At 39.6% G+C, this 27,679-nt stretch overlaps 1 protein-coding gene across 10 annotated transcripts; it reads left to right on the top strand.

Moving 5' to 3' along the window:
- AADAC (arylacetamide deacetylase) lies at positions 1-27,679 on the top strand. Of its 10 annotated transcripts, none has more exons than XM_038417726.2 (6): positions 16-209; positions 16,646-16,850; positions 17,226-17,448; positions 19,605-19,674; positions 24,409-24,580; positions 25,846-27,679. In XM_038417726.2, the coding sequence occupies exons 1-6, from the start codon at positions 205-207 to the stop codon at positions 26,452-26,454; spliced, it is 1,284 nt and encodes a 427-aa protein (XP_038273654.1). In that variant the 5' UTR covers positions 16-204; the 3' UTR covers positions 26,455-27,679. The 10 variants fall into 10 exon arrangements, with proteins under 10 accessions (XP_038273655.1, XP_038273654.1, XP_038273662.1 ...); XM_038417734.1 differs by having other exon boundaries at positions 60-209; positions 25,780-27,679; XM_043492031.1 differs by lacking the exon at positions 16-209 and adding an exon at positions 15,063-15,523 and having other exon boundaries at positions 25,780-27,679.

The following is a 27,679-nucleotide window of genomic DNA, read 5'->3' as shown; positions in this document are numbered from 1 at the left end:
TGATTTGCAACTGTTAAGAGTCAGTGAGAACGTTTAATCTGATCAGTCTTGAAAGAAGTGGATAGTAGAACATGGGAACTAAATCCCTGTGCCTTCTTTTGGCTTCTGTTCTGGTAGCATATTATGTTTACACACCCGTTCCAGAGACTATTGAGGAACGCTGGAAACTGATGCTCATAAATGCTGGCTTTAGAACTGTAGCACATGTGGTAAGTTTTTAGAATTTTATTTACTCCAGGTGCTTATGTATGAAATTGAGTTCAAGTAATGTATTAATGTGGAGAAAAGAAGAATACAGATCAAAGAATAATATCAGTGTCTGGTTAAGTAATATCTAAAATTATATCTAAGAATACCTGAAACCAAGCAAGGAACTTTAACCCTGACACTAAATAAACTATTAGAGAAAAATGAAATCTACGAACATAAGTATATACAATAATAGAAATATATTGATTTGAATGCAGATGAGGAAGTTCAAACTTGTAGTTGATTTGCAATTTACTCTACAATCCTGTATAGCTAAATTATTGCTGTTTGTTTTTTCTTCCCTCTTGAGCCTCACTAGAAATATTGTTGCATCCGATGAAGTGAGCTGTAGCTCAGGAAAGCTTATGCTCTAATAAATTTGTTAGTCTCTAAGGTGCCACAAGTACTCCTTTTCTTTTTGCGAATACAGACTAACACGGCTGCTACTCTGAAACCTAGAAATATTGTGTCAGACTTCGGAGGAAGCAAAGAGAGAGGTGCATTTAAATATGGTACATCATTGGGAATTTAGATAGTCCACGCGCGCGTGGGTGAGATTATGAATAAATACCAGCTAATTATAGAAGTGCTAATGTAATCAACCACATGTAAAGCTCTGAGACTTTCTAATCACTTTCCCTGAGTACTGATGCAAGGTCTAATTGTAATCTTGTGGGATAACAGGAGAGGTAGCTGACTCAGCTGCACAGAACTATGTACAGCCTTGTAGAAATGATTGGTAGAGTAGTGTGGCTAGAATGGCTATACAGGGCACATTTAAATATATTCTGATGTACACCTATGCGTTTTTCTCTATTTATTACATTTTGGGCTTCATTTTAGTCATATGCTATGCAGTCATCACTAGCTCTTGCCATGTACACCACGTATACTTAACAGGGCTTTTCTTCCTGTATGAATAAACGAGGCTGTAGTTTCCAGCCCTGGGTAGTCAACCCTGCAGAAGTATTGTGCGTGGTACGGTTTAAGAAACATGCATCTTAAACTTCTGATATACTCAAGCTCCCCCTTGCCTAAAACGCAGCCTGCGTTTGCTAATCAGCAGAGGCTGCAGCAAGGTTGATTTTTTGTCACACGCTTTTGTCGGAGCTAGGTATGAAGGTTGGTGGGGGTGGTTGTTGGAGGGAGGGGGGAGTACTGCTCTGTCTATGGTGGCTTTTTGCTTCTGTGTTAGGAGTACTCACAGTACTAGGTAAACACGGAGCGGGGGAGGTTACGGACTTAGCTTGAAAGGTGAAACTGAAAGGTTGCTCGGCTGAGGCTGTAAACACCAGGGCTCAAGTTTCAGGCGTGCTCTCTTATTTCGGGGGGCGGGGGGGGGGCCTCGTTGTCTCAGCTCTTTGGTGCCCAGCTTGAGATGCTTGGGTTTGATTTGCAGAAGTGCCGCGCATCCACCTCTTTCACTGACTTCCGTAGGAGTTGAGGGAGCTTCTCTCTGAAAACTAAGCCCTGCGTGTCTGGATTTGGTCACCCCAAATCATTGTCCAATTTTGAGCACTTTGGCCTGGGAGAATAAGTTTTTGGGGTGGTGGGCGGTTTCCTATTGGTGTTAGTTGGGAAGCGAGTTGTGGGATCTAGGAGGGGAAAAACAATCATTTAGTTAATTTATAAATAAAATGGACTCTGCTCTTCGATGGGCTTTTGTTCTGGTCTCTGTATCTCATTCATTCTGCACTAGATTGTTGGATCTGTTCCAAATCTTGCCTGTGTGCAGAATAACTCTCCTTTGCTTATGGACTTTGCAAGCCTGAAAACCTCCATTAGAGAGACACACACCCCTCACCCCTTGGAGTAAAAAATCCAGTGTGAGCAGATTTCAAGTTACCCCCATGCTGGAGGGATTGTCTAGGATGGCTGCAAAACTTCACATTTTAAAGTAGTTGCTATGGTATAATTTCATTATGGGTTTTGTTTGGGGTGACCAGATAGCAAGTGTGAAAAATTGGGACACTTTTCCCCCCAGGGGATGGGATGGGCTATAGTTGCCTATATAAGACAAAGCCCCAAATATTGGGACGTCTGATCACCCTAGGTTTGTTTGTCATGTGCCAGGTGAGTGTGAGGGCTAAGAAAGAGAGGGGAAAACTAACATTCAGTCCCCAGACATACTATTGAAAGTATTCTTTGTGTCCAAGGAAATAAAGAAGTAAGAGGCTACTTAACAGGGCCCATTGTGAAAAGCTAAGACTAAGGGTCTAATTATCTCCTTTAAAACACAGACTGGACATACTGTACTGTCTATTTAGTGAAGTAAGATGCATAGGATGTGATTCTGTGTCTGAGGGAGTTGGTCCTTACCCATTTGGGTAAGATTACTAATATCACAGGGAAACGGTTGTGTCCAGGGTGTAAGTGTGTGAAACAAAGTTTGTGGGCAGAAACACATTACAGTAAGAGTTTGTTTCCAGGGCGAGACACTGACATGCTTGATTGTCTCAGTTCAAGATGCCCAAGAGTGGAATGTCAGGTAGTGAAAGTTAGGGAAGATGGGCATTAACTAAGCTTTATAGTGAAGTTTGAATAGTGTTTGCAAGTGTTTGGCTCTTTGCTTTTATAAGTAATGTATTCACTCAATATTTAAAAAGAAATCCTTTCCAGTATAATGTTCTACGGGTGTGCCCTAAAACTCTGCACAGAGCTCTTTGTAAAGTTGATGATTATACAATGTGACATGGATGATTTCAACAACTCTGCATGGGCCCTGAGTGTGAATGAATATTGTGTAATAAAATGAAAAAAGCAGCATGGTCTAGAGTTCTGAGAGTCTGGAGAGCCTGAGTTTTAATCCTGGTTCTGCTGCTGACTCACTAGGTAGCCTTGGGCAAATCATGGGTTAATCTCTCTATGCTTCAGCTCTCCCATCTGTACAATAGGCCTCCTATCAGCCTCTCAGGAGCACTGTGGATTAAACAGTTAGTTTGAACAGTACTTAAAATGTAGAGATGTTTATAATGTTGCAACAGAAAAATATACCATGGCTTTTTCAAGTAGAAACAATTTCTCACACACACTAATTAATTTCTATACCATGTCTGACATACAATACATAGCCTAATTATTATTTGTCTAGTCACTTTTGTCAGATGTGCTAGGAAAAACAGAGTGAGAAACAGGAATTGTTTTAAAAGTTTATAACTCATGAGACCTCAGCAGGGACAAAGGAAATATATATAATTCAAGATGTTAGTGCATAGTTACACATATGTTGCAATATGCAGGCCCAGCTGAAGCAAATCATAATCCACTTGCAAATTCACTGGATTGGATGGGCAAAACTTCTTGAGTAACATCATTCACCTCTAACCTATCCCAAACTTGTATAGCATGTGATGACAGGCCATAAGTAATGTGACTCATACAGATATGTATGTGGTTTTGAGGGGACTTGAAGGAGTTGTTGGTAAAGGTTTAATGTTAAACCAGAAGAGGAGAAGCCTGCAATATACTCCAGCCCAGGAAATGATAAAAGGGAGAGCTCTTTATGACAGAGTTTTGTCACAATGAAATGGCGCAAACAACACAGTGTGCATTGCTATAACACAGCTATCAAACATCACACTAGTACTTGAACCTGTCTGAGCTGGACACCAAGAACCCCCTGCAGCTGTAGTGTTGGCAGCATTGTCTGAACAAGCTCTGGTAATAAGTTTTTTGGCAAGTACAGTGTTTGACAGCATTACTGGGTCTAGTCTGCAAGAAATTCATGCACATGCGTAACTCCTATTAATCTCTGTGGGAGTTGGGTGCATCCAGTGCATGATCCTGCTTCCATTGAACTCTCCTGGACTTTAACAGGGTCGAGCCCCTAGAAATCGGAGAGAAGATGCATTGTTACAACTATAGCAGTGTCGTCTTAAAGTGGAATTGATACTTCTGAAGGATGTTGCATTAACTGCACTTGAGACTGAAGTCTTTTCTCCATAGAATTGGTACAGTGCTGGCACCAATAGTGCAAATTTCCTCACATCAATTAGCCAGATTATGATCTCACAAACAGCAGTGCAAAGCTGGAGGGACTCCTTTGACTCTGATAGTTTCTCTGAATTTATACCAGTATAAATTAGATCTGAAACTGTCCCAAAGTATCTTAAACCTGTTCTGGATGGGAAACACTAGAAGCCAGATGGTAAGTTATTGTACTCAGTCCTTGGCTTTATTGATCAGACTCTCAGCAAGGGTTCCACTTGTGATGGTGGTCTTTGTGATTAGGTCTCCTGTCTACTATGAACTCAAGAATAATCACTTGCTCTGATGAATAATACTCTATGCTTGGTGTCAAAAGCAGCCTTTAGCACTGTCGTGTTTTGGTTCTGTAGAGATGACCAACAGCAGGAATGGATGCTTTGTACTGGAAGGAATTCCATATTCTAGTCAGTCTGAATAAAGAGGCAATCCATAGAAAAGTCTTTTTTATGTATTTCTGTTTTTCCTTTAGGGTTAATACCAAAAATCCCCACCAAGATCACTTAGCATGTGCTGCTGAACTGCCATGTGACCAGATGGGAATGATTTGTGGTCACTTAATTATGGGTTTGAATGTGAAGAAGTGATCTAATTTGAAAAGCTGCATGTCTTTTGAGCCTTCCAATCTCTTGTTTTGATTTAAAAAAAACAAACACAAATTGCATCAAATACCGATCGTTCCCCTCTATTCGACATTAAGGCCTCATCTGGAGTACTGTGTCCAGTTTTGGTCCCCACACTACAAGAAGGATGTGAAAAAATTGGAAAGTGTCCAGCAGAGGGCAACAAAAATGATTAGGGGACTGGAGCACCTGACTGATGAGGAGAGGCTGAGGGAACTGGGATTGTTTAGTCTGCGGAAGAGAAGAATGAGGGGGGATTTGATAGCTGCTTTCAACTACCTGAAAGGGGGTTCCAAAGAGGATTGATCTAGACTGTGCTCAGTGGTAGCAGATGACAGAACAAGGAGTAATGGTCTCAAGTTGCAGTGGGGGAGGTTTAGGTTGGATATTAGGAAAAACTTTTTCACTAGGAGGATGGTGAAGCACTGGAATGCGTTACCTAGATAGGTGGTAGAATCTCCTTCCTTAGAAGTTTTTAAGGTCAGGCTTGACAAAGCCCTGGATGGGATGATTTAGTTGGAGATTGGTCCTGCTTTGAGCAGGGGGTTGGACTAGATGACCTCCTGAGGTCCCTTCCAACCCTGATATTCTATGATTCTATAAAAGGGCAAATGAAGCTGTGAAACTGCAAACTTAAGTGTTTTCTCTCTCTTCCATACAAATATCATGGGGAGTGTTGCCTGTACTTTCCAAGCCCACCTGCAAAGATTTCCCTGGTTTCAGATTTCAAGGCCCAGATCTTCAGATGATGTAAATGAGCATTGATAACTGAAGTCTGTTCCTGAGCAATATATGGTCAGCTTCACTTTTACGTGGACACGTTGATGTGGCGTGCTGTTGAGTTTTAAAACCAATACCATTGAGTTCCGCTCTCCACTACTTTTGAGTTTGAAAAGGATGCTGCAATGGATACAAGAATTCTGAATTAAAGGGGAAGTTTACACCTCCATCTTGTGACTGGATCCAAACTAGCAGGCACATGTCTGTCCAGAGTCCCACTGATTTCAGTGGGGCTCTCTTTGGTCACAGGGTTCCAACTGTGTTGTGCTGATTACAAGATGATGGACTTTAGTTTGCTCATTTATATGTTAATACCAAGAATAGCCTTCCAGCTCCACGCTATTTCATAGCAGAGCTGGGATCTGATCTCTGGAACACACTGGAAAGATTGGGTGTGGTGTATGGCTACACAAAGCTCTGCATGTGTTTTCTCTCTGTGTAATGAAGTAATTGTATACAAGGGTTAAGTCAATGTATATAAGCTGTATAAAGTGTTGTAAAATGTTTTGATAAAGAGGAGTTTCTTTGTTGCCTGAGTAATCTACACTTTGTCAAACATTTTTCTTGCCTTCAGGACTCTGGATTCCACCCCCCCGGACATTAGAATGTCCTTTACGCTGAGTTCTCATCAGTCTTTTTGGTAAATTGGCTGCTTATTCAGCTACATGGATTTCATCTTAAAGGGACATCTTGAACTTGAAGTCTTTTCAGTGAGAAAGAACCAGAACAATTAAAAGCTCTTTTGGGCAGTGCACATGGCAATTTTAGGTGTTTTATAATCAGAGTTCCCTATTTTTAAAAATATTTTTCTCTTCCCTGTTGCTGTGTGGAAAAACCCACACCAAAAGAGGAAAATCAATTTACTATTCATGGCAAATTGTGAAAGTAACTATACAGAAAGTGCTGTCAAATGGACAAAGTAAACAAACTGCAAAAATGGAGGAATTTTTTTCTTATCTGCCAGTTATAGAAATCTCTGGTGTTACAATAGTAGTAGGGATAGAAGTGACATTTTAAACTAATATCTCTTGAAATCTGAGGAAGTGGATTGACAATTAAAATTCTGTAAAAAGGCTGAACACTTCTTGGGATTTAAAAAACATCAACAAGGAACAGAAAGTTCACAGCCCTGAACCTAAGAAAAATTCTCAAGACCATATGATAGGCCAGATTTTTAGTACATTAATAGAGTTACACCAGTGATCAATTTGGCCAACTGTATTTAGTTTTAGGGAGAGTAATAAAAGGGTGGAGTATTCATATAAACTGTGTAATGTGTATGACTATACAATGTAGGGGTGGGTGGGTAAGATTCTGTGTATATATACATTAGGGCTGTCGATTAATCACAGTTAACTCACACGATTAACTCAAAAGATTAACTGTGATTAAAAAAATTAATCATGATTAATTGCACTGTAGAATACAAAACAATAGAATACCAATTGACATTTATTAAATTTTTTGAATTTTTTTCTACATTTTCAAATATATTGATTTCTATTACAACACAGAATACAAAATGTACAGTGCTCACTTTATATTATTATTTTTATTACACATATTTGCACTGTTAAAATGATAAGCAAAAGAAATAGTATTTTTCAGTTCATCTCGTAAAAGTACTGTAATGCAATCTCTTTATTGTGAAAGTGTAACCTATTTTTTTTGTTACATAACTGCACTCAAAAACAAAACAATGTAAAACTTTACTACCTACAAGTACACTCAGTCCTACTTCTTGTTCAGCCAATTGCTAAGACAAACAATTTTGTTTATATTTACAGGAAATACTGCTGCCTGCTTCTTATTTACAGTGTCCCCAGAAAGTGAGACAGGCATTCACATGGCACTTTTATAGCCAGCATTGCAAAGTATTTATGTGCCAGATATGTTAAACATTCGTATGTCCCTTCATGCTTTGGCCACCATTCCAGAGGACATGCTTCCATGCTGATGAAACTCGTTAAAAATTAATGTGTTAATTAAATTTGTGACTGAACTCCTTGGGGGAGAATTGTATGTCTTCTGCTCTATGTTTTATCTACATTCTGCCATATATTTCATGTTATAACAGTCTCGGATGATGACCCAGCACAAGTTCATTTTAAGAACACTTTCACTGCAGATCTGACAAAACACAGAGGAGGTACCAATGTGAGATTTCTACGGATAGATACAGGACTTGACCCAAGGTTTAAGAATCTGAAGTGCCTTCCAAAATTTGAGAGGGATGAGGTGTGGAGAATGCTTTCAGGGTTTCTTAAAAGAGCAACACTTTGATGCAGAAACTACAGAACCCAAACCACCCAAAAAGAAAACCAACCTTCTGCTGATGGCATCTGACTCAGATGATAATGAACATGTATCGGTCCACTCTGCTTTGGATTGTTATCGAGCAGAACCCATCATCAGCCTTGGACGCATGTCCTCTGGAATGGTGGTTGAAACATGAAGGGACATATGAATCTTTAGCGCATCTGGCACGTAAATATCTTTCAATGCCGACTACAACAGTTCCATGTGAATGCCTGTTCTCACTTTCAGGTGACACTGTAAGCAAGAAGCGGGCAGCATTATCTCCTCTGCAAATTGTAACCAAACTTTTTTGTCTGAGTGATTGGCTGAACTAAGACTGAGTTGTAGATTCTGAAGTTTTATGTTTTTTTTATTTTTGAATGCAGTTATTTTTTGTACATAATTCTACATTTGTAAATTCAACTTTTATGATAAAGAGATTGCACAACAGTACTTGTATTAGGTGAATTGAAATATACTATTTCTTTTGTTGTTTACAGGGCAAACACTTGTAATCAAAAATAAATATAGAGTGAGGACTGTACACTTTGTAATCTGTGTAGTAATTGAAATCAATATATTTGAAAATGTAGAAAACAGCCAAAAATATTTAAATAAATGGTATTCTATTATTGTTTAACAGTGCTGCAATTAGTTTTTTTAATCACTTGACAGCCCTAATATATATTCAACTTGCGTAGAAATACACAGGATAGAAAATATAAATTATTCTGCATATACCCACAACCACTTGCAATAGCAGTCACAGATACATTCTCTTATTCTCAGTTACCTCCTATTGTTTGGGTAGTTTGGATATGAAGTATTTAGATCTTTGTTTCTGAAACAGCTTTTCAGATCTTGAGTTGTTTTGTGTTTTGGGGAGCTTGGGTATTACTACATTCCAGATTGACTTTCATGCTCACTTCTTCCTCAGTTTAGTATGGTACTTGCCTATTCTGAGCCGGTGCTGCGGTGATTCATCTGCCAAGCTCTTTGATGGAAAATGCTATAGAAGTGCTCAACATTATTGTTACTGTAATAAAGTATTTGACAAGCTGAAAAAAAACCAACAACAGAAGTCGGCACCTCTAGGTCTCTGGTTGGAAACTGAAGCTGGAGAAATTCCGACTAGTGATATGGCACTATTTTGAAAAATTCTTAACCATTGGAACAACTTACCTAGGGACTATCACAAAGTCTTTAAATCACTATTGGCTATCTGACTAAAATGATATGCTATAGTTCAGAAGTTATGGGCCTGATGCAGAACTTACTGGGTAAGGTTCGCTGGCCTGCGTTGTGCAGGAGATCAGACTAGATGATGATAATGGTCCCTTCTGGCATTCCAAATCTATTGGTCTGTGAATGCTTATCTTCACTTCCCTCTCACCACCTCCACTAAATGGACAAGTGTCAGAGGTGAGAAGGGAAGCATTTTAAGCTAAAAGTACCGCTTGATGTTTAGAGCTGGGGGAGATAATTTTCCATTGTGACACACAAGTTCTTCCCATTAACATGACATGCCTGCCAGGAGAACATTTCTTTCACATTTGAGCAGCAGAGAGAAGTCAGCTTTAAATTTTCAGACTGAACATTTCTCCCATGAAGTTAGCGATGGATTGATAATGCTTCCGAAAATTCTGCTATGATGTCACCATTCAAACACTAATAAATGAACTTTTTGTGTACTTATGTTCCCATTCACATGCCTTTGGCTTTGTAAGGCATATCTTCAAATCACTCTGCAGGGTTCTGTTGCGGCTTTCCCGCTGTCAACCATTTTGATGCTTTCCACAGAATGTGTTTTAGCATTCCTTGGACAATTTCACTATATGTGCATTTAGATGCATGGCCTGATTTGTAAAGGCCTTTAATTTAATTTCAATTAAATGGAGTTAATACCCATTACAGAATTCTCAAAGCTGATACTTGAGTTGTGGGGACTTTTGTTTGAAACTTGTTAGGTTTAAACATCCTCAGATAGTGATAAGAATAAAGCATGCAAGTTTTGGTGAGCCACATTTGAGGATTTGTTTTGGATCCATCACTCTTAATTACACCTTTAGCCTCTAGTACAGGGAGGAAAAATGTAAAGGCACACACTACCCTCTCCCTGGTGATAGAACCCATGGGAGAAAAAAGAGCTCCAGAAACTCCATTTGGCTCACCTTGCGGAGATATTGATGCATGCTCCCAACAATGGGAGAGATTTGAGGATAGGAGAGAGAGAGGGTTTAGCCTCTTAATCCTGCAGATCCTCTGGACCAAATGGAAAAGGAAGCTGGAAACCTGCAGAGTACCAGCTGTTCTGTTGAGTTGCTCAACCTCCTTATAATTTCTGACAGCATAGCTCCCTCAGAGGAAATGCACTCATTGCCTCTACTTGATTGGCATGTTCAATTGCCCATCTTGAGAGAATAGCAGATGCCTAGGGAACAGCATAAGCTTCAGAGAAGGTGAAAAAGCCACAAAGAGACCATTGCCCAGTTTCTGCTCAGACCTCTCTCTGAAACCCTCCAGAGGCCCTGCAGTACAGAGTTGGTTGGCATAGGTGTGCTTCTGTGGGTCACAGTGAGTGAAGCAGCATGAAGTTAAAGAACCACTATTTCTCCTCTGCTACTGTTCGGGTGTTTTTTATCCATTTTAATGTGATTTGCTCCAGTGGAATGAGCTCTTAAATATGAAGTCTGTGGGCAGATTTAAAAAATAAACTGACTATAACCTGAGACGCATATGATCTTTCTGAATTCTACTCTAAATACAATTCATAACAAGGCCTTGCATTTCTATACAGCTTTCCCCATCAGCCTTAATTCTGCATTTTAACATAGCATCAAATAAACCTTTACCTTTTTAAAAAAGTGTCACTGGAGAACACTCTTTTGAAAATTAAAGTTTATTAAAAATCCAACAAAGGTACCTCCTCATATGTATTTTACCACTGGCAGAATCCTAGAAATTAAAGACCTGTTATGTAATCTTATTCAATCCATCTGCCAATACAGTATTGCTTTCTTCAATACTCCTAAGCTTTCTTAAATGATTTGGATTAAACCCATCCAGTTATTGAAAACTATATCTTACTATTAAATCAGAATATGTGATGATAGATCCTTGGGTCTATTTAGTAACATTAAAATGTGAATCTAAAATAGCTCCACAAACATCAGTGAAGCTGCATGGATTTATGTTTGTAGTAATTGAGATCAAACTCTGGCTTGCTGGGCTAAATTCAGCAGTGACTTAAATAGTGATGCAAAAGTTGCATGTGTGGTATAAATTGATTGTAAATGTGTAAGTGGCAAAAGTGTCACTTGCACAAAATGCCAGATCTGTGTACGTGTAAAATGAGTAACTTACATATTGAGGATGTGGAAGTTGCTGTGTAGCAGGAAAAGTAACTACCTGAGGGTATAACAACATTGGAGAGGCCTTCATTCTGCCAGAGGGATGCTTTTTCTGTGACACTTCTCTTCAGTCCCCTTTGCACGAAAGTTACTCATTTTGCACATCCAAGTTAGTATAAATGACACTCTTTTATTGCTTACACCCAAATTCTGTATGTCACTGCCAAATGTGGCCTGTTACCTACTTGCAGGTTACTCAGGTATCATCAGTAATTGGTGTCTAGTTTTACTAATACTAGAACTATGCTGATGTGGTTGATACCAAACTTCCCTTGGGGCCAAGGTCAATGAAGCACTAGTCATTCCTGTGGAACAGGTCATGGAAGGCAGTTCCATTTTCAGGAGATGCAGAGGGCCAGGAGGGTTCATGGTCTCCAAAATTGTAGCCCACCTACCCCCCCCTAAAACGATGATGATGCAAGTAACATTTGCATTAGGAAACTCTTGGAGTTTCTTCTCTTCTCCAGTCCCTTCTTGTAGGCATTTCTCATAATATGGGAAATCTGATCCAGATTACATAGACTAAATGATATAAAGTAGAGGGGTTCTACCTACCAAAAGGATAGTTAGTTATTAAAATATAAATCCAATAAGTGAGAGGAGAGAACAAAGTGAAAGAGAATAAGGAAAAGTACTGACAAACTGCACTTCTGGTCACACAACTGCACGGCCACCACCCCTGGGTCAATGGAAACAAGATATAGGAAGGGAAACTCTATGTAATTCTTAGCATGAGTTCTGCTTTCCAGATCATATATTAAACTTTCACAATAAACTGCAAATTCTGCTACTGGCATGTAGCATGATTATGGGTGACACCATTTTCCAAAGTTTAGTAATGAAGGAGACAGTTAACTCACAACTAAGTTATTGCTAGCTGTCTCTCAGTTATTGCTATCTGTAGCAATTAGAACTACGCTGTAATGGCCACAAATCATTAATAATACTCACTTTACAGTCCAGACTATATTCGGGTCCTTCAGCTGAGAGAAAATACCAATAACTCATTGCCAAAATGTGCTACAATTTCAGGGAGCTGGCACATGATATGGAGACAGCATAATAATCACTCCACATAACTGAGATCAGAATCTGGCCCAATGTCTCTCCCTCAGCGCCTCCCCCCCCCCCCGAATCACTTGTAATAAGCCTTGTATGATAACGCTTAGATAGTATCTAATTGTAAAAGAGTCTGGCTTTAATTTCAGAAGCTGAATCCTTGATTTGCTTGCCAACCACTGTGGCATTGCTCTGTTATTCCATTGCTCATGTATCATAATCTCATCATGTTCTTGCTAAACATTTTAAAGCCACATAAGAACTAGGTTTCAATATTTTTAAAACCCAGAGTTCCACTGGAAGGGAGGTAGATACGCCCAATGGCCTGTGATGGGATGTTAGATGGGGTGGGATCTGACTTACTACAGAGAATTCTTTCCTGGGTCTCTGGCTGGTGAGTCTTGCCCATATGCTCAGGGTTTAGCTGATCACCATATTTGGGGTCGGGAAGGAATTTTCCCGCAGGGCAGTTTGGCAGAGGCCCTGGGGAGTTTTTCGCCTTCCTCTGCAGCATGGGTCACAGGTCACTTGCTGGTGGATTCTCTGCACCTTGAAGTCTTTAAATCACAATTTGAGGACTTCAGTAGCTCAGACATAAGTTAGGGGTTTGTTACAAGAGTTGGTGGATGAGATCCCATGGCCTGCGTTGTGCAGGAGGTCAGACTAGATGATCATAATAGTCCCTTCTGACCTTAAAGTCTATGAGTCTATGAGGTAGGGAGGAAAAGCAAGTGGAAGAAGAAACAAGCCAGAGAAAACACAAGACAGAGGTTTTTTTTAAACTTATATCCTCTCTGTTTACACTGTGCATTCAGAAACAGCACAGAGGAAACTTTATATCTACTTTACCTGAATTTTTGATTTTGGAGAGATTAGTTGTAGGATTTGTGTGTCAAACACAGTGAAGAGTAAATAGGAATGCTATTGCTGTGACTGACATAAATACTTTGACAATTTATTATTTGTGAAATCCCTGGCTTCTGAACTGAGATGTTAGACTGGTGGTAAGCAAAGAATGTGAAATATCCTGTGCTTACCACTGACTACTTCAGCTGGAGAAACCTGTTTGTTTTTTTAAAAGACGTGTGACATAACTGAGCTACTGCAGAAAATTCAGAGTGTTCACATTTATATTCATGTGGTATGGCAAAGAAAGGGAAATATCATGACTGTGGCCTTTGCCCAACTGTTACACCAGCGCTGTTACACCCTTATCAGTCCCAAGCCTTAGATGAGCTGGGTAAATTTCATTTCCTCTGTCCATCTGGGATGGCAGTTCTGCTGGCACTTTTCAGCAGGATAAGGAATAACTGGTGTCTAGATATTTCTATTAAAATCTACTGAACTGGCTTCTACAAATGGAAAGTAAATTATCTTACCCTTCTGAGGAATGGAATAGAATACTAAGTAGCTGATGGATTCATTATCCCAGACAGAATTGGAAAAGTAATAGAATAATGGAGAAAGGGCACACAGGAGCACTAATGTTATATTACAGATGTTTCAGATCTTATTATTCATGCCCTGTGGTTGGCAGACTACTTAAATCAGGCAAAGAGAGCATTACACTAAAGGCAACATTGAATCAGCACCACAGTTAGAGTTCAGTCAGTGGGTCTCTGCAGGACTGGGGGGAAAAAATCATGTGTATAACACATGATAGGCAAGGCAGAAGTAGAATGCTGAAACAGAGTCAGCCTGGCTGTCACGAGCTTTGTCCTAGCATATAACCTTACAGGAGTTACACATGGAAACATAGTGAAGAATCATATAATTCTTTGCAGTACTAACAATATATATATTTCTAAAATCAACTTCTAAAGACTTTTCAAATGTTCTATAAACATTACTATACACGTACTTTAACTCTTTTAACTAGCAGCAAGAATGCTGTGACCTAAATTTGCATTTCATCGCTAGATTCAACCACCTCTTTCAGAAGATTAGATATAACATCTAAAGAACAGCAAGGGCAAGCATAATACTGTGTATACTTTTCTAAAAGTGCACACAGGGAGAATTTTAGGGTTGTTCTCCCTCAAAGGTTGGATCTCCAAAATCCTCCTGGCTTTTGAAGCCATTTAACTAAATGTGACAGAAATAATGTATTGTCTAAGATTGAGAGAGGACATACACCAATCCCATAACTAGATACCCACAAACCTTCAAAGCAATGATAAAGGTGATGTGTGCTGAAAAGTATGTAGTTCACTTTCTGGGTTTAACTATCCTTGCACCAAAATGAAGAGAGTGTTTTCAGATAAAACATTTTATCAACAAATGCTAATTTGTGAAAACCAAAACTTTTTGCGGAAATGGAAAGGTTTTGGCAAAAAAAAAAAAAAAAAGTTGGGAAGGTTTCTCAGATCCAGGATGTAATTTCTGGTCAAAGCAGGAAGGAGAGAGAGTGACCCATAGATACCCAATAACCCAGTGGTAAGGTTGTTCACATGAGATGTGGAAGAGAGAGGATCAAGTCCCTGTTCTGCCTCATTTGGAACAGGGACTTGAATGAATGTGTCTCACACAGAGAGTTTTGTTCTGCACCAAAACAAAAGAAACTTCCCAGTTTTTCATGCAATGAAATCCTTGTTTTCCTAAAAGAAAAGGAGTACTTATGGCACCTTAGAGACCAACAAAGTCCTTCATTCTTAATTTCCTCCTGTTGTGGGGAACCGAGACTATTTCAAACATTTGGCAGTTATTGATTTATTGTTAACCAATTAACCCAAAAGCATCATAGATGTTAAGATGATTGTGATCAATTAGTTAGTACTGCAGTATATCCTGGTCTTCTACTTGCTCCTGCAATGGAACCTCAGGGGCAACCCCTTTCAGCAACAGCAGCTAGTACTCCCATTACTCCTGAGGGCCTCAGTGGCACAGATCCATTAATTAGCAGTTTGACTTTAAGCAAGGCTGAAATAGTTTCTAATTATTAGATCCATATAATCAGTGGAGGACGAAGTCTGTTGCTGACCACTGTCAGCTGTACCATTTAAAACAAAAAACCAAAAAACAAACAAAAAAAACCCCAAACCAAGACCATAATAGCATGTTGCCTGCTCTCAGATATCTGGAAGCTATGGATATTTTTATATCCAATGCCAGTTCTGTTTGGTTTGTATTGTTAAGTTACTCTTTTGCTGTGTCATTGTCCATAAAGTTTTTGTGTTTGCATGTAATGAAAAAGACAGTGCTGGTTCTGGGCAATTAAGTAAGTCAGAGAGATTTATGGTGGGGAATTTCATTTTAAACACTCCTGGGGGTTGAAACTGTCCTAATAGATAAGCTTCCAAGAGCTAATTAAAATCTATTTACAGAATGTTTGGTGGGAGAAAGAATGTGGGCTGATATGTTTCAGGCACTGTGGGATGCTGGTAGTGAAAGGTTATCTACTGGATCTTCTGTTTTTGTTCATCTGCATTCCTAATAACAGCAGTAGTGTTCCCTCTTCCCTAATATGAATCTACAAAGCATGGAATGTTCCCACACAGGTAAGATCCAAAGGCAGCAGCTCCTTTATGACTATTGCTGCAGAATACTGTATGTATTAATAAGGAAGGGCTACTTTTGATGGAGCGATTGAGTGAACTAGCCTCATTGTCTCTCCAACCCAGAAGGAATTTCTTCTCCTATCAGAGAAGGAATGGCTTCATTTGAAATTTCTATTCCTTTTGGGTATGGAGGAGAGAGCCACCAAAAGTCTCCCTATACATTTCTTGCTGCTACCTCAGGAAGGAGAAAAGGCTTCCATTGGCCACATCTTCCCTCTTATCCTGTTGGCATATAAGGCCCATCTCACTTGTAATTTGTTTGTTTTTGTATTGATTGATTCATGTGGTATTTTTGTGAATTGCTACAGAAATGAAGGTATAAAACATGTAATACATGTAGACAAAATAAAATAAATATGCAGGACCATATTGTACCATCATTTTTTAAGCAGAACTACAATGAAATCAGTAAAGAGTTCACCTTCATAACTGATGGTATAGAATGTCCCATGCTAATTAAGATTCAAATGAAAGATTTGAGTTCAGTTTATTGTACATCATTTTTGATATTACAAGACACCATGAAAAGACAAAGCATTAAAATCAATATTTAAAAACAGAGAGGCTGCTTTAGTAGGTGTGTGTGTGTGCTGGTTTTTGTTTTTTTTTTAAATGATCTAATTCTTAGGACAGTGATTTCCAGCCAGTGCCTAACAGTACTTGTCCTTCCATGTTTTGAGAGTAGGTGTCTGATCCTGGGGTCTCAAAAGGGCACAAATGAATACCAGACATCAGTCCAGTTCCAAGATCAACTTAAATCGTTGCTTTGTTTCGGGGCTGCAACAGTGCCAAACAGGCTGTTCCAGCAGACCAGGCTGCCGGGAGCACATCAGCATTCTAGCCACACCACCTTCACCTTAGAAGTCCAGCTCCTGCCCTCTGTCTTAATGGTAATTTGCTTGTGCGCTGAGTGCTGGGGTTCTCCCTCTGCCCACCTTCCATTCAGTTATGAGGCTGGGTTTTGGAAGAGCTTAAGTTCCAATACAGATGAGAGCACAAAAAGAGATGGGGGAAATAGTGGGCAGTGAGTGGTACACCTGGGGACTTAGTATGGCAAACTGATACAGTTGCTCAGAAAAGTTGGCAATCGCTAGTTTAGAGAATGAGTTTAGTGGGAGAAAGATTAATGGCAAAACTCCTATTGACTTAAATAAAGCAAAGAACGGCCCTTATTGTACATAGCCTGTACTGTACAGGTAGGATTCAGTCTATACTTGATGTACTGATGTTAAAACTTACTTTGTTTTCATTTCCTTTGACTTTAGGCTGAGTTTGCTGAGTGGCTGGGTCTGGTGCACTACATGGAAGTTCTGATGATGATCACAAGTATTGAGTACACTGCACCAATATCAGATGAAAATGTGACTGTCACTGACACAAAATTTAACAATGTTCCAGTCCGTTTGTATGTACCCAGGAAGCAATCCAGTGGGCTGAAAAGGGCAGTGATTTACATTCATGGTGGAGGCTGGTGTGTAGGAGGCTCAGGTAAGTCCAAGGACCTCTTCTTTTCAGTAACAAGAGTCTTATACAAAAGGTCTCACCTACTGTTGTAAGGTGTTAGTTTTTTGTATATGATATTGCCTTCTAGTCATTGGCCCACAAAAATGATAAGGGACCTGCAACTAATCACAGTTGCAATAGTTCACTTGTAGCTCAGGTGACACAGGTCAATGTATTTTGAGGAGAAGAATAAAGGTTCTAGTTCCACATTCCTGTGTATGTGATCACATAAATGTTATCTGCAGCACATGGATTTGTTACACTAAAAAACAGGAGAAAGGAGCAAGAACAGGAATAGCCAGGCCCCTCTTAAGGGAGAAGAGCATGTAAATGGGGAAGTCAGGTGCTTCCCAAAGGAGGAAATCCCTATGAAAGGCTGACCCAAAGATAGGACAGTGCTCATGGTGGAGCCTCATGGGGAGGGAGAAGTGTCCATCACAAGGGAGGGACTGAGTTTCTCTTGGGTTAACTGTGAGTGATGGGTGGGTGTTCATGGGAATGGGCTGAGTGCAGGGGAGAGAAGTGTCCTGGAGTCATCAGGATCTCACAGGGGAAAGCGCAGAGACAACCCACTTTCTGACCTTAATATCTATGAATCTATGAAAGGAATGGGAGGTAGAGAGGAGCTCTGGCTACCAGATGCTTCTCCACATGATTCTGCTGTCTCCAGAGAAGGAGAGGGAAAGCAACCACCATCCTCTCTGACAACCTAGAGGGCAACCTGGTATCTTTTGCCACCTAAAGTGTATTTTGATTGGCCCAGATCCTAAGATTCCCCATGCCTTTTAAGAATGACCATAGAGAGAAAATGGGAAGAAATCAAACGGTGCAATGTAGAGGTTGTTAGGCCCTTCTTATGGTTACTTTACATCTTCTGTTAGAAGGTACATATTCAGAATGCCAGAATTAGGAAGCATTCCTAACAAGTGAATGTGTAGTATATATTGGAGGGTCCCCTTTTCCTCACGAGAAGGCAGAGTTATGCATTAACTTGTATGTTATGTTTCTTTCACCACTGAGGATGATTTTAGTACTCTGCATGTAGGAAAGGCCTGAATTAGGAGATCATTTTCAGAAATTAGAGCAAGAGCCCTGTCTGTCTTGTGTTTTCACTGGCAGGGAAAATGTGTTACAAAAAAAAAGAGAAAAGAAGTTGTAACTGAACTTGCTTCTTCAGGTACCACTGCATTAATTATATTTCTCCATGTCTGTCATGGTTCCCCTGGGGTGCTATGTTGTATAAATAAGTCCAAATCACATGTGTAATTTAAAAGGATCTCTTCCATTTAGGGAAATGTTTTCCTATCAGCTCAGCATTTCTGATGCTGTGCATTCTCCTGGAAGAAGGAAAAGTAGATCTCTTTTGTTTCAGTTTGCTACTGGAGACTATCTCCCTGCTTGTTTTTGCTTAGTCTTCTTCCACATTACTTCCAACAAGGTATTTTAAAATGTTTTAATTTTTTGTGCTGTGCGTTTGCTAGTATTATTTAATTGGAATGATTTCTCTTGTCTCTCACACTCACACCCAGTCATGTTTTCCCTCATCGCAAACATTCTCTGCTTCTTCTTAATGTACTTTATAATCGTTTATTACAGTCATTAAATTAGCATTTTAGGATGAGCAGCCAGACTGGTATCACAGACAAAAGCATCTATGGCTTAAATTCCTAATGATCACTAAATAGCTCACCTTGCATTGCTCCTTATGTACTAGGGAGGGTGGTTGCTAGTCTGCCAGAGACTGAGACAAATTTCTCTTCTCTAACACACATGTAACCCCTTTATTTTCAGCATGGTTGCACACATGTGACTGAGAGATAAATAGATGCAACTCCTCGGTGTAATTTTCATTCCTTTTTTGTCTATCATAAAATCCAAGCTTTCATGAGTTTAAATGATACATTGCTCTTTCATGGATGTCTTCTTGCATAGTGTTCAAGCAACAGTTGAATCATTTGTTTACTTTGTGCTTCTCGATAAAGTTGTATGTACAACAGTTGAATTGCATTGCTGTGAAGGCACTGAACTGTGGAGATTTTGGAAAGGGACCAGAGGACTTCTGCCAAGAGAAATGTGGAGCTGTTTATGTATTTGTGTATAAGTGCAATCAAATATGCTTTAAGTGACTTATTTCATTTCAGCCATGGAGCCCTATGACCTCCTGTCAAGATGGACAGCAAACGAGCTAAATGCTGTTGTCATATCAATCGAGTAAGAGCGATTCTGTTTCTAGACTGAATTAGGGGTTGGGATAAAGATTCTTGTGTTGGGGTGTGTGTTTTATGTGGTTAATGATAATTACTTGCAAACAAAAACTGCAAAGATTTTAAGAGTGAACACTCTCCTGGTGGTGGTGCATCGGTATTCTTTTGTGAGGAGGGGTGGGTAGCTAAACTTCTGCTCTGCATCCTGGGCAGGGATAATCCCTACTTCTCCAGATGTTCCCAACCCATAGTTATAGGCACTTTCTATTTAGGATAAATCTTCCCTGCAGAAAAATGAACAGACAAAAGCCAAGTCCTGCAGATCCCTTTCCAAGGAATAGGTTAGGGAGGAAAAGAGCAGCACCTTTCCTGAATGCTTTCCCTTCTCCTTCCAGAGGGCCTGATCCAAAGCAGCTCATTCAAATAGCTGGAAAGACTTGCAAGGAATCCACACCTTTATAATGCCATTACAAAGTGAAATTAAATTCTGTTGGTTTGTGCAGGGGGGAGGTAGGGTTGCCAGTTTGGTAATATTTAAAAACTGGACACTCAAGCAGGAGTGTTGGAACCTCTCTGGCCCCACCTCTTCCACCCCAGGCCCTGCCCCAGTCCACTCCTCTTTTCCTTTCCCCCTCATTGCTTGCTGCTTTTTCCCCTCCTACCTGCATGCCCCACTCTCCTCCTGGGTCAGGGGCTCAGAGCTGCAGCTACCCAATTCACATAGGAGGCAGCCCCAGCTGAGCAGGGGCAGGTGCGGGTGATGACCCATGCCTCCCCACCTCCCACTCCCACAGTAACCGGACTTTGGGTGTCTGGTCAGTAGAGTTGATCGGACACTGTCAAGTTCCCTTTTCGACTGTACATTCTGGTTGAAAACTGGGCACCTGGCCACCCTAGGGTGATGATGGGATAAGATGATTTTCAATTAGCTCAGTATTTTATTTAGTTGTGTCTTTGTCTATTAAAAAGAATGGGTCCATGTTCAACAGGCATATACAATATGGGAAAAAATCAGCTAAAGTTTGGAAGCCATTTTTTGCACCTTTTAAAAGGCATTTGAAGCTGCTCTGTTTCTCCTTTTTCACATTTTTATAACTTTGAAATATACAGTTTGATTTTATTTAGAAAATTATGATTCCATTTTAACCAAGTTCACACCAGGAATAGATTTTTTTATAGCTGAATTCTAGATCCTTGAAGCAAGAGATTTATCACAGGAACTCCATTACTAGGGTGTTGGGCATAGTAGAAAAGCCTATACCCAGATCACTCGTTTTTGCAGAAAAGTCCATGGGAAGTATTGCAGAGGAAGGAAGTTTCCATGATCTCCTTACTGAGTCTCTCCACTACACTGGCCAGGCTGGTGCAGGGGAGTGGAACATGGCATTTCCCTCCCCAAGAAAAGACTGCAATGGCAACCCCAAACTTGATTAAACCCCCATGTATTCATGTGACTCTCTAGAAATCTGCAAGTGGCCAGTGCTATCTGTGTGGAGGCCCTGTGCCTCTGTAAGAGGTCTGACCCAGGCAGTACCTCACCCCTGCTCTTGGCAGTGCACATCCATTATATTTAATGGTGTAAGTAAAGCATAAGAATGGACATACCAGATCAGATCAATAATCCATCTAGCTCATTATCCTATCTTCAGACAATGGTCAGTGCCAGAGACTTCAGAGGGAATAAACAGAACCGGGCAATTACCACATGATCCATCCCCTGTTGTCCAGTCCCAGCATCTGACAGTCAGAAGCTTAGGGACACCCAGAGCTTGGGTTTTCGTCCCTGACTATTTTGGCCAATAGCCATTGATGGATCTATCCTCCATGAACTCATCTAATTCTTTATTGATCCCAGTTATTCTTTTGGCCTTCACAACATCCCCAGCAATGAGTTCCACAGATTGACTGTCGGTTGTGTGAAGCAGTACTTCCTTTTGTTTTAAACCTGCTGCCTATTAATTTCATTGAGTGACTTCTGGTTCTTGTGTGATGTGGAGGGATAAATAATACTTTCACTTTCTCCACACTATTCATGACTTTATAAATCGTTGTTATCTCCCTCCTTAGTCATCTCTTTTCCAAGCTGAAAAGTCCCAGTCTTTTTAAACTCTCCTCATATGGAAGCTGTTCCATACCCCTAATAGTTTTTGTTGTCGTTCTCTGTACTCTTTCCAATTCTAATATATCTTTGTTGAGCTGGAGTTACCAGAACTACATGCAGTATTCAATGTGGGGTATATCATGGCTTTGTATAAGGGCCTTATGGTATTTTCTGTCTTATTATCGATCCCTGTCCTAATGGTTCCAAACATTCTGTTTGCTTTTTTGACTGCCTCTGCACATTGAGTAGATGTTTGCAGAGAATTTTCCACAATGACTCCAAGATCCTTCTTGACTGGTGACAGCTAATTCAGACTCCATCATTTTTGTATGTATAGTGGGGATTATATTTTCCAGTGTGCCTAACTTTGCATTTATCAACACTGAATTTCATCTGTCATTTTGTTTCCCAGTCACCCAGTTTTGTGGAATCCTTTTGTAACTCTTCGCCATCTGTTTTGGACATAGGTGGTCATATGTAATTACTCAAGACAGTTATGTAGCTATACAATATAAATGCACCCACAGAACCCAAGGCCTGTGCATCTTTTTGAAAAGGATTGCCCATAGGAAGTTCATTAACTGTCAAACATGGATTTTATTTTCAGATCACCATACAAATGTTACTATCAGAGAGCCATTTGCAATGCTGAGCAAACCACTGATGACCATGGATGGCCTAATTACAGAAAACCTGCAGTACTGTGTATTAAGCATACAATAATGCAATCAATTGAAGACTACTTCTAGGATTGCCATTGTTTCCATACCCACCTCTTTACAATAGGAAATTGGCTTGGCACACCAGACTCCACTGTAGTAATTACATTGTCTTGTAAAACTAACATTAAATTAACAGGCACTCCATTAGATTGTTAAAACTCATGTTAATCGCCTTATACTGTGAATCAAGGTTTCCCAAGCACCAACTCCAACTGTCATCCATGGTGATGTGGTTGTTCATCAACCAAGGGATTAAGTTTTCCTCCACAAATACCCTATTTTTCTTTTAAAATACTCTGGATAAGAAATGAAGGGCTGGGACACTAAATTTGAAAGAGAGCAGGAGTAGGGAGAACAACAGCACTGCTCTGATAGGACAGCATTTTACCCTGTGTTCCTGGATGCACTTCAGGGAAAGGATGCAAGGAAACTCTTTGCTTTTTGCTCACCTCTGCATGCAGGTGAGCAGGATTAGAGGAAGCAATAGGAAGGAATGTATCCACCAATGATCTGTCACCCCAAGGGCCACAGCCAGGCAAATTGAAGGTTTTCACTGCACATATGCTGCAGGCACTCACAAAATTGTTTGTGCTGACTGCCTCTTTTAAGATCTAAGTCTCAGTACACAGCCCATTCAACTAGGGCTCTTCTGAGCCATCCTATCAATAGCCTTTCTCAGGGACTCACCATGGCACCAGCATCATTCATTCTGTGTCTCCCCCCCCCCCGTTTCTAAAAAGTCTTTAAAAATGTAAAAGACTTTGAATAGTGAGGATGGAAAATGGTGCCTTCTTACACAACAATTCTGTTCCCTGTGTGTATGTTCAGAGCCCCATCTGCTAACTTTAGTGACTGAAATAATTTTTTTACTGATTTTATTTTTTTTGCCTTCTGGGCCACAGTCTGAAAATAAATACAATCTCCCCATCCAACTACTTGAACATAATGTATCCCTGCTCAGGACCTAGCCTGTCCTTCTGGTGTCTTCAGTGATGGACAAGTAGAGTGTTTCATAGTATTTTATGCATTTGGCTAGTTGTCTACTTGGGACAGAGTTGTGCTTTAACTCCCAATAGCGGCTTCATCATTCATAAATTTTGTTTAAATCAGTAACCACCCAGAGGTGATGTTTTCTCCATGTTTTCTGTAGCAGCACAATTATTGTAACCAGTGATATATGCTGATATGCAATTATTTTCATTATACAGATCTGTAGAACAGTAGCAATGCAATGAATACATTTACATAGCATTAGAATGTTCTCAAAATATGGAGGTGGGGGGTGGGGTATTTCTTTCATCACAATAACACCAAACCAATCACATTTAGTAGTACTTCTTACCACAACCCCTGGAACAGAGAGAGCATGATAGAAGTGAAATAAATCATTGCATGTATTGTAGTCAGCTGGTAATTGCATAACAATGGAAGTTCATGGCTAATTTTGAATACATTAGGACAATAATTACCAGGACCAGGATTTGTTTATATCTTCAGTAGAATGGAAGGAGAAAAAAGCCCCATTGGCAAAATATTGCCATTTCAACTAACTCTGATGAAAACTTTATAGATTCATAGAATATCAGGGTTGGAAGGGACCTCAGGAGGTCATCTAGTCCAACCCGCTGCTCAAAGCAGGACCAATCCCCAATTTTGCCCCAGAACCCTAAATGGCCCCTCAAGGATTGAACCTACAACCCTGGGTTTAGCAGGCCAATGCTCAAACCACTGAGCTCTACACATGACCCCAACGAACAAATTTCAACCTTTTAGTGTCAGGGTTGAAAAAAAAATAGGTGGAAATGGTAAAATTTTGCTACTGGAATAATGTGTGAATTTTCATGAAAATTAGCATCTTTAAAACGTTTTTGTTTTGCCAAGCAGCTCCAACTAACACATTTGTTTTTCTTCCCCAAAGGTACAGATTAGCACCTATGTATCATTTTCCAGTTCAATTTGAAGACGTGTACGCTGTAGTGAAGTTCTTCCTCCAAAACAGTGTTCTTGCACAATATGAGGTGGACCCAAATCGAATCTGTATTTCAGGAGATAGTGCAGGAGGTAACTTAGCTGCAGCAGTGGCACAGCAGGTATGTTGTTTATATTTTACAGATCTAGAGATTTGTTCTGCTCATTTTTCTTACCAGGGTAATTGAGCAAAATATCTCTGAAGTTTAAATATCTTAAATATCTCTGTTCATTAAAGAAAAATATGCCTCCCAGTTATTTTTCATCTCTGTTTATGCTGGTGTCAGTGAGAGCTGAATCAGACATAAGTGGGTAGGTAGAAAACATCAGTTCTCAGGTTGATGAATGTGGTTTTTGTATCTCAGATTGAACAAACTGCCTCAGCACAATTTACTTTAGTTGCTCTTACTAATGCTGCCACTTGATAACACTGTAGCAGTTACTGATAAACCCTGGAGCTGATGTCACAACATGCTTGGGGGGCACCTTCCAAATCTGCATACCCCCGCAGTAAAAAGCTCTACTTAATAATATAATAATTAGTCTCATCTCAAATCATGCAGCCCTTATTCAGGTGAAACCCCATGTAATGGGGACTTTTTAAAAAAAAATTGCAGAATTTGGTCCATTTTGATTAAAGTGCTACTGCAAAAGGTGATTAAACATTAGCAACTGGTCAATGTAGTACAGCCTTGTAAGCAGGTTGTTCTGTTTTAGTTAAGATATTCTGTACTGAAGTGAAGATGTTACTGCCCTGAGAAGAAATTATTTATATTTTGTAATGTTGCTGCTTTGCTAATGTTCCAAGTTCCTGGTGGTCAGTACAGCCAGGAGAAGGCTAGGATGACATTTAAACAACCATGGTGTTGAATTCATTTCATATACTCTCATATTGTTCTCCATGTGTTAAGGATGCATGAAAGCTCAATTATTAGAGCCCTAAATCTCTCCTGAGATTTAATAAGACAGAGTGGATAAAGCTTATGTGGTGCAAAATAATTAATGAAGTCTCAAAAGTCTGTGCTTCATAAATCATGGATAGCATTTTTTTACTAGTTAGAAATGCACCAGTGACTTCTAATTAATGCCCTTTAAAGAAGAACATTTTCAGATGTATTGTTTTCATTCAGTGCAAGAAATAATATGGAACTATTTCTTTAATTAGCACTTTACATGGGAAAACCATTAGTATCATTCAAGATATTCTCAGAGATTTTATACAACAATGTAGTCTTGGGTGACCTTCCTATGAACTTATGCTTTTTTTTAATCTGTTTTATTTTGCTTACACTGTAAAATAAACGTATTCCATTTCTTATAGGATCTTCAGTCACTGTCAGGGAACTGAAACCTTTAATTGATTGTGTAAACATTTTAATTTTTACAGCTGCTAGATGACGCGGAAGTTAAAGCTAAACTTAAGATCCAAGCTTTACTTTACCCTGCTCTTCAGACCCTTGATCTGGATTTGCCCTCCTATAAAGATAATGAGAACAAGCCGATTCTGCCCAAGTCATTGATGGTCAGATTCTGGAGTGAATACTTTACTACTGATGTCTCTCTTAAAGAAGCTATGGCTTCCAATAGACATGTTCCTGCAGAATCAAGCCATTTGTTTAGGTTTGTAAACTGGAGCAATTTGCTGCCTGAGAAGTTTAAAAAGGATCATGTTTATGCCAGCCCCATTTATGGAAGTTCCAGGCTTGGAAAAAAATATCCAGGATTTCTGGATCCAAGAGCAGCACCACTCTTGGCTGATGATACCAAGTTATTTGGCTTACCTGTGACATATGTCCTCACGTGTCAACATGATGTCTTGAGGGATGATGGAATCATGTATGTCTCACGACTTAGGAAAGTAGGCATTGAAGTAATACATGACCACATTGAGGATGCAATTCATGGGGCTCTAATATTTATTACAAGTCCAACTGATTTAGCTCTAGGACATAGAGTAGCAAATAAATATATTAAGTGGTTAAATATGAACTTATAAAGTAAAAAAGGGTATTTAATGCATTTGGCGCTTATTCACTGGGTCTGGGTGAAACACTGTATTTGGGAAGAAAAGGATCCCTGTTGAACATTGTGGATGTGAAAATGCCATACTGAAACTATACATTTCTCTACAACTTTTGGGTTCAGGTTGACTTCTTGCCTACTCTGGCAGGTGACTTAGGCTGTCTCTAATCTAAGTGCTGTTTCATCACTGGGATAAAAAATCCAAGTACAATTGCCCTTACTGCCATCAGTTACTAGCCTTGAATTTCTCTACACAAGAATACAAATTCCCCTGCACCAGATCTTTTTACATCTAACGACCACTACCCACTCTGCCCACTTCCTTCTTCTTTCCATTCTATAGGTTCGGCTGCTGATTTATCACAGTAAATCATATTCCCCAAAGTGTCTTTATCTTTCAATACTTCTCTATTACAATCCATGCCTCATAAGCCTGTACGTGTGCTGGTCCATCTTAGTGTCCTTCCCCTGGCCCTTGAATGGATATCAGTGGGATCACTTAACAATAGAATGCTTGTAGCCCATTTAATATCAGTGGTGGTCAGTTCCCATAGTCATCTGTGAGAAACGAGTCTGAGGTACAAGGGAAGGGTGGAGACGAATGGCAGTTCAGGGACCAAATTCCATGGCTGAGGTAAGGAAACAATTTTGTCTAAGCCTGAGAAGCCTTTGTGGCTGGCACTTGTGTGGGTATGTTTCTCCTCTAGGCAGAATTCAAGGAAGCAGTTGAAAACATAACTGAATTTGAATGGCTGTGAATATGACAGCTGTTATAAATATGTAATTAGGTTTTGGTGCCATTATTAGACTTTGTCTAATCACATTCATTAACTTTTTTGTTTACTGCAAAAATAAAGTGTAATTTAACAGCATTGGATACTGTATCATCAAAACAAATAAAATGCTGACGATTATAACCTTGCAATAACACCATTTTATGGCTTGTGTTTCTCTTATTACTCATTATATGGTAAGCCTTATGTTTTAAATTAGCTGAATTTATTCCATTAGTATAGCACATTTTAAAATCTAGGCTTAGACATGATATAGACTCAAACAAGACACAAATCTCAGTCAGTCTATATTGCATGAAAATGCTTTAACACAAACATAAATATTTTGTACATTAAAAATGTGTCCTAAAGGTTTTGGAATCATGAAAAGTCACAACCCTGAGTTTTTGTTTGTTTGTACATGTG

Source organism: Dermochelys coriacea, chromosome 9 (genome assembly GCF_009764565.3).
Source record: "Dermochelys coriacea isolate rDerCor1 chromosome 9, rDerCor1.pri.v4, whole genome shotgun sequence".
Classification (NCBI taxonomy): domain Eukaryota; kingdom Metazoa; phylum Chordata; order Testudines; family Dermochelyidae; genus Dermochelys; species Dermochelys coriacea.
The sequence above is the reverse complement of the archived record's forward strand: the minus strand, read 5'-3'. Positions and strand labels throughout refer to the sequence as shown.